This window comes from Poecilia reticulata, linkage group LG18 (genome assembly GCF_000633615.1).
Source record: "Poecilia reticulata strain Guanapo linkage group LG18, Guppy_female_1.0+MT, whole genome shotgun sequence".
In the NCBI taxonomy this organism is placed as follows: Eukaryota; Metazoa; Chordata; class Actinopteri; order Cyprinodontiformes; family Poeciliidae; genus Poecilia; species Poecilia reticulata.
The window spans coordinates 10,991,663-10,999,426 of NC_024348.1; the positions used below are offsets into that span (position 1 = coordinate 10,991,663).

The 7,764-nt window shown below is 41.6% G+C and overlaps 1 protein-coding gene and 1 long non-coding RNA gene across 7 annotated transcripts in view; one reads left to right on the plus strand and one right to left on the minus strand.

Moving 5' to 3' along the window:
• Positions 1-404: 404 nt before the first annotated feature.
• Positions 405-1,411, plus strand: LOC108167219 (uncharacterized). The gene is made up of 2 exons (XR_001777586.1): positions 405-473; positions 626-1,411. It is a non-coding gene; the product is annotated as an uncharacterized LOC108167219 (long non-coding RNA).
• A 101-nt stretch (positions 1,412-1,512) lies between these two features.
• The window catches only part of LOC103480437 (regulator of G-protein signaling 12-like), a 47,187-nt gene continuing 40,935 nt past the window's right edge, over positions 1,513-7,764 (minus strand). For all 6 annotated transcript variants that reach the window (XM_017310528.1, XM_008435379.2, XM_017310529.1 and 3 more), the window contains one exon: positions 1,513-2,889. In XM_017310528.1, coding sequence (XP_017166017.1) covers positions 2,609-2,889 — 281 coding nt within the window. In that variant the 3' untranslated portion in view covers positions 1,513-2,608. The remainder of the gene's footprint in view (positions 2,890-7,764) is intronic.

The following is a 7,764-nucleotide window of genomic DNA, read 5'->3' on the forward strand; positions in this document are numbered from 1 at the left end:
CGTGTTTATTCTAGATTGCATCTAAATTCAGTGTTAACGCGTAACGCCTGCAGCTCTACTGAATAAGTTGAAAGTGGTGTTGGTTAGATGTAGAAACGGTGGCCACTTCATGTATAAATGCGACGCAGCAACACTGTGTGGTTTGAAACGTAAAACGTGTCGGGAAACCGAAAGAGACGAGCAGCGTGTGTTGACAGAAAACATTACGGCGCTAACATCGGAGAGCTGCGGTACATGTCACATCTTGATGCGGTGAAAGGACGTGGCTGGAAACACCTGAGCGTTTCTACATGCGATCACACCCCGACGGCGTCTCCATGCCAACCGTGTGTGTGTTTTTTTTAATGTACAGTTTCCTCATTTCCGAGCACTTTTGAATGCTTCGGCGTTCATGTTGGGTGATTCGAGGCTATTTATAGTCGTGATTTACTCTGGATCAGAGGGGATCTAAGGAAAATGTTACAGGAGATAAAGTAAGTAGCGCTGTTAAGACTTATTTCTGACAGGACAATTAGTGCTAAAACAAACGTCACTTTATAAGTTTTATAATGTTTAAGTCAATGGAATAAAAGAGTTATATCTCTTAAGGTGGATGTGCTTTATATCTTGATCTCTTCTTCCATAGAAACCCATCCGATTCCATCTAAGGGACACAACTGCAACCAATTACATTGCAGTAACAATAGTGCATTGGACCGAGAGGTAAAGGAAGCTAAGAGTTTAAAAATTAGCGACTGCCACATGTAGATCATTTCCTGTCGTGTCATTCTACCACTGGCACACTTCGCAGGAGACACCAAACATTTGCTATATGGGTGAGAACAGAGATTTGCAGTTGATTTTTTAAAAAAGATTCCTTACGTGCGTCTTGCTGCAAAATAAAACACCAAAACACGTATCATGCCACGGCTCTGCAGCAATCGAAGGGGGGAAAGGAGAAAAGTTTGAGTCACGGTGAAAGCAATATTTGCAGGCAAATCTCCTCAGCTGGGTCAACGTGTTCCGTCATGCTCTTCTTTCAGGAAAGAGAAAGTCCGATTTAAGGCTGTATTTAACATCTGGAAGGAGTTACCGCTCCAATAAGGACCTCATTAATAACTAACCCTTTGAGATAAAGTGGCATGAGAGCAAAGAGCCAGTCTGATCTTTTAAGCTTCGCGTGTTGTCGGGATTCCAGCTCTGACATGTTGCATCAAGACAAACTACCCGGTCCCACAATCAAACCTGTAATTTTCACCAGCTGTAATAATCGCTCTCCAGATGCTGAGCTGGAAACACAAAGAGGAGGCTGGACGGTTTATCCCTCGATCCCTCCAGTGGGAGAAAGCCGGCTCAACAAAGGAAACGGTACCATTAATAATTTACAGCACTGCCTGATTTAGCAAATTAAACATACCGACAAAAAAAAAAACAAAAGAGTCAAATAGGAGACTTTCAGTGGGTAACAGCAACACTTTGGGTCAAAGCCGAACAGGACTTTTCCCACAAAAGGCAAGAATGTCAGTTTGCTGAAACTGTCACCATGAAGGCTTTTTAATCATTCGACAATTTAGACAATCTCAAAACCACAGAAGCAGAAAATACAGACAATAGAGGTACTGTGTCAGGTATTACTGTAACAAAGGAAGACCATTTAACAAGAAATTACTCGTAAATTGTGCTTCGCCCGCTGTTTGATCGGGAAAACAGCGGGCGCTCTGCCGTTGTTCTCCAGATGCCAGCGGCTTTACATGAATCCATCTGAAAGTCAAACTGAAACATCGAAACAAGATCAGCTCCATTAGACAGAAAGAAAAATAGTTCAAGAGTCAGTCATGTACAACCAACAACATTCGTACTGTAATAGAAAATACTACTCAAAAGGTAAGTTTCAAGAATGTATTGTTTTTTCTGTTTTTTTTTTTTTGGTGTTTTTTTTTAAACTCCAACATGGCTAAAAATATAGTTACATTTCACGTAATTGAACTATACAAAACAAAAAAATAATAACGTGTCACTCTCTAAAAATTACACTACTAAAACTTAACAACAATATTTGCAATCTTAAAGAAATCCACAGTTCCAGTGAGAGGTTTGCACTCAGGACAGGGCGTGAATGCCAAAATGATTTTGTTTTTAAGGATCAGTTTGAAGCGTTCGGCTTTCCGAGGTACGATAATCGTGACACAATCATTTTCTCTTTTCCACAAATAAACCGCATGTTAATAATGGACAGATCCACTACATGCTTAGGGATAATTCAGGCTTTATGTTCCCACTACTACTCTTACATATTCAGGCTGCTTTGTGTCATTTAGATTTTTAGCGGGCTACAGTTTCAAGCTTGTGACGTGTCGTTTCAAGCGTAAATGAAAGCGCTTTAAAGTTCATTCGAATAAATGATCAGAAACTCCCAAATTGTTGCAATCCATGCCGCTGGTGAGCGTTTGTAAAGTTCTTAACCACAACTACATCTGTCGTCGTGAGAGTCGTGTCAAAGAAAGAGAACGACATCTTTACATGCAGTTTACAGTTTAACACATCAGACATCAGTGCCTCAGGCTTAAAAAGTGCAGTAGTGTGTGACTGTGTGTGTGTGTGTGTGTGTGTGTGTGTGAGGTCGTTCCCTTCAGACAATCGTGGCCTTGTACAGGTCTGACTGGCAGTCTTTGCCCTCTGTGGGGTTTCGGCCGTTCTGAGGCATCTGGGTGCTCCTCATTTTGCTCTGGCACTGCCGCAGCTCGGCGACGTAGCCCTGGAAGCTGAGGCTGAGCTCCGAGTCGTCGCCCTGGGACGCCTCCACGTTTCGGGCTTCTTCTAGGTGGACCCCCTCCACATCCATCACCTCCTGCGCAGCATCTGCTCTGTCAGCGGGTGATTTGGTGCCGTGGGGTGTTTCTTTCCTTCTCTCTGTGCACAGGAGAGAAATATAATGAGGATGAGTTTTTGTTTTTTTTTTTATTTAAAAGAAAAAGGGCAAAATATCCGAGTCTTTGAGGATCACCGGAGAATAAAAACTTCCAAAAAAGTTGAAAGAAACTTCTTTGCTTTCAAAAACGTTGCCCCTTTGAGCAGAGTGAACACTGCTCAAAGGGGATGCTGGTCTACAGTGTTGATTCTTCTACAACAGCTACCACTGCTGCATTTACAGTTTTCCTCACAGCTTCAGGCACTTAGTTTGTCGCCATACGTTATAAAAATACGTTATAAAACAAAAGAACTAGACTCCTGTTCATACATCTTTACTTAAAGGAGTCGGCTTGATTGAAATGTCCAGTTCCTGGGTTGAGAAAACGAATGGACAAGATTTGACTGGTATAATCTAATACGGCTGCTTTGCATCTAAACTTAACCATAGCTGCAGTTTTGCTGATGTTGAACTCATTCTTACACACAGCCTCCTTTAGTAAAAATGACGCTATCCCATCTCAAAGTACTAAATGCTAACAGCAGCTAGCCTTCCCACTGACTGCTTTTCCAAATGAATCCAAGTAGTTGTACTCATAGAACAGTTTGTTCAAACAGCCTATTGTCACTGAGTCACGCACATCTAACAACATAATAAAAATAAAGATTTAAAGCAGCAGCGAAGACAGAACTGAACACAAATCTAAACGTAGAGTGAATTTGAAATACAGTACAATCCAATGAATGAAATCCAGATGTGTGTAATCTAATCTAACCTTCAGCCGTGACAGAGAAGCTAGTGCTAATAGGAAAATGGACGACGCATTATTTAAAAAAATAAAATAAAAAAAAACAGTTACAGGCTGCACAAAGCTTCAGACTATTGCTGAAGTTCATCTTCAAGGTTACAGTGTAATGGTTTAGGTCATATTCATCTGTTAGATTGACCTAGTTAAAGTCCGGATTGAAAACAGTTGGGAATCTCTGGCATGATTTTGAAAACTGGTGTTCAGGAAGACTCTCTTGTGAGTCTGTCTACCGAGCTCGTTTTCAAAAAGAGCTGCCAAACGAGTATCTGTCTGCCCAAAACTGGTTAAAAAAACAAACAAAAAAAAAACGCCTCAAAACACCTGACGCTGTAACTGCAGCTGATGCTGGATCTGCACTTTACAGATTTTCATTTGTTAAAACTTTCGAACACCGTGAGTTGATGTGAACAGAAGTAAAAGAATATTGCTTTATTAAGCTCAGAAATGTAGAGCAAAGGTAAATTTAGAAAATGTTTTTAAAAGGCCCAGTCACACTTTGAGCTCGTTCCCTCTGAGTCACGCTTCGTAACTTCAGATCGGTTAAGAAGAATCTCATCATTTGTTTTTGTTTTTTTTTTCTCTCCCAGTCTTCTTAGCTTTAATCATCACTTCACTTTGATACTTTTATGCTCCTGTGTTATCTCGTTGCTCCATCGGCCTCTTTCACGACACGGCCGACGGCGCAAGTACTTCTGCTCCGACTTGCTCAAGACCGGGAGGGAACTGAATGAAGACGGACACAGCGATGACTCACCGCTTTGATGTCACACAGTGTGTTTGCAATCAGCGTTTTTATGTCTAATTCACCCGACTTGACCTCATGAAAATGAAAGATAACGATAAAGGAAACATCCTCCTGCATTGAGCTGCCTCCCCAACCCTTCTACAGGTGGAGCCTGAAGTTTTGTGATGAGCGATGAGGCCTTCCACGGCGTGGCCCCACACAGACTCTAAACACGGGGCTCAAACCGGGGCACTTCGCCACAGAGCTGCAGGCTGTGATTCATTCATGTTCTCTGCGTGGCCGTAAACAAATCCTGCGAGCCGGCGCTCCGCTTCCCCCTTTCTGGAAAAACGTCGACGTGAAGCGAAAGCGGGTGAGTGACCCTTCCTGAACTTCCAGGAGAATTCAAGAAGTTGTGAAAGAAGACGAAGGGTTGCGGCTGAGCTGGACTTTCGGGGACAAGTAAAAGTTCTCGGCTTCCTTTATACGGCTTTTGCCATCTTAAACCTTCACGTCGGCGGCGCGCAGAGCTGCTGGGCGACACGTGTGATGAATTGGAGGGCGTCCATAGCTCTAAATTATTGATGCCGAAATGGAAGGCAAACAAAAACAGATGGCGGTTCTCACATCCGTTGCAGTTTAAAAAAAATAAATAAATAAAAAGAAGAATGTAGTTGAGGATATAATCTGAACTAAGTTCTGATGGTTTTCTTGTAAAATATTAGTGGGGGGAAAAAAATTGTTTCCAACAATAATTTCAGCTAAGCAATAAACCGTTTTAGGAAACGGTTTATGCAGATTACGATTTATTTTTTGGGGGAGTGGGGGGTCTAAACTCCAGAATATTCAACATTCAAATTCTAAAAAAAAAAATAAAAAAAAAAAAATATATATATATATATATATGATATGACAACTTGATAGAGAATATTTATCCAAGTATTAGTGGGGGAGTATGTACGTATTTGGGTAATTATACCATTCATGTCAATGATCAGCAAATGTAATTTTGCCACCGGGCTGTAAATATGTGAATAAACTTTCAAAATAATTGATTATTCTGGATGACAGACCGGAGAACAATCAGCAAAACCAATAGATTTACAACTGTGCTTTTGGTGTTACTTCCCGCCTCTTTCGGCCACACGGATGGCGCGAAGCCCTCCTGCAGTTGCAGTGCTTGTTCCGAGTTAAGAGAGTCGAGACAGCGTGGAGGATTCTTGTTTATCTTACTTCTGTCCGCATAGTGACGCCTCCCTCTGTGCAACGCGTCATCATCTGGCATGGTTTAGATTTAAGTTTTCGATGCTTCGACCGTCAAACTGTTAAAACAATAAGGGTTTCAACACAGCCGGTGCCTCCTGCCCTCATGGCAGCAGCGGGGCTGGAACAGACCCAGGAACAGTCTGCACCGAGGCCCGCTGCCAGAGATCTGTGCCTCTGACTGTCAGATGGATAATGAGGCTGGCCCGGGGTCAGCGCCTGTCGGCTCTGAGCTGTGTCGCCGGGGACGACAGGAGGAGGAGGAGGACCATGAAAGAGCCTGAGGAAAACTGGAGTCACGCTACGCCTCGAAGCACACCGCTGAAACAAAGACCTGGCTTTGGAAAGCAGTCAGAAGGAAGCCTTAAGTCTAAGTGATGCACCAATTTATGACTCAATAACAGAAATGTGCCAAATTTTCCTGTGACTTGGTTCCGACCAGGGAAGCCGAGGCCAGCCGCTACTACCACCTGCAATTATCAGCAACATGTATACTCTGAGTCATTTAGTAACAGCTTTTTTAAACTTCCCTGCTTTTCACACAAACCAATGTTAGTTTGGATAGTGTTTTTTTTTCCTCCTATGAAGTATAATCTTCACTTTATAAATGATTCATTTTAATGAACTCAGATTGTTGCTGTCTGATGTCAAAATATGTTTGATTTTAAATAAAAAAAAAAAGAAAAGGGGGATAGGTGGACAATTTTTTTTCAAACCAATGTAAGATGTGTTAATGTACAGGTCTAGTTTCAACTGCATTTATTTTTACTAATGAAACTTACAGACTAATAAATACTCATTTATAAATCCCAGGCTCTTAAGGGCGTAAGGCAAACAGAGTATTACTCATTTGAAGTTCAGGCTTTTCAAGATTATTTCTTATTTCTTGCCTTTATTGAAGTTTGCTCAATAGAGGCTACTTTAAATTGCAACTTTGGTTTCCTTTTTTATTGCTTGGAATATAGCTCATAGTGAAATTTTTTTGCAATAAATAAAAATAAAAGTTTTCGAGAATAATATAATTTAATAGATTTTTTTGAAATCTAAAACAAAAAAACTCCCTCTACTTCTAACAGGTTATTATTAATTAAGGTTTTGTCTTTAACTCAAGAAACATGGTTCACTTTTCAAGTTTAATAAAAACCATTTAAGGGTTAGCACCCTACATTTTGAAGCGTAAATGGGGATAATCTTGTTATTTCTACATGTTCTGCTGAATTAATACCTTTACAACAGTTGGTGTGTACGTGTTATGTGGCTTAAACACAATTGTAAAAGTAAGCAAAAGGATGAATGGTTAATCTGCGCCGATGATAAACGACTGCTTAGTGACCTAAGATACAAAAATACAGAAGTCTGAGTAGCTCTGTGCTCAATGAAGGACTTTAGACTGTGTAATGTCGCCCCCTTGTGGACGTCCTCCATACCACCAACAGAGCGGCTCCCACTCTCTGGATTGAGACCAGATCCCCCTCAGAGTTTAATTTTAACTATTCAATGAGGGATAATTTGCACCTTGCAGGCCAAGTTAATGCAATCAAACCGCATGGCAGGCTGGAAACACTTAGGATGCCTTTGCACTTTAGGCCCCATTGCTTTTTGCTTTATTGCAGCAGAAATTGCTGCCCAGTTCGGAGCTTTTTAATAATTAGACACGCTTGCGGCATGGCGCCGAAGAATACTTTTATCCATCTCCGCTGTACTTCCGTCAGCGTTTCATCACACGTGTGGAAGTGACGGGGGCACTTCCGTGAGAGCAGCAGAGGGCGTCAGTAATGCACAAAATAAGCAGGAACTGATGCATAGGAAAATGTTCTCCCCCTCCCCCTCTCTCTGGATGCATTCGGAATAAGTCTTTTATTTTTAAAACATACCGTGAAGTCCGACCGGCACGACTTGCCACCTGAATACAAATGCAACAACTCCATAAAGTCTGCAAAAAGTGGGAAAAAGCAGAGGCGTGCTAAACTTGTTGCTATTCCGCGTTTTCCAGCAGCGAGGTGGCTTTACTGAATCATAGCCGTGTTTCTATTTTGGCTGGTGGGAAAGAAAAAAAAAAAAGGAGAGAGAAAAAGAGAGAGA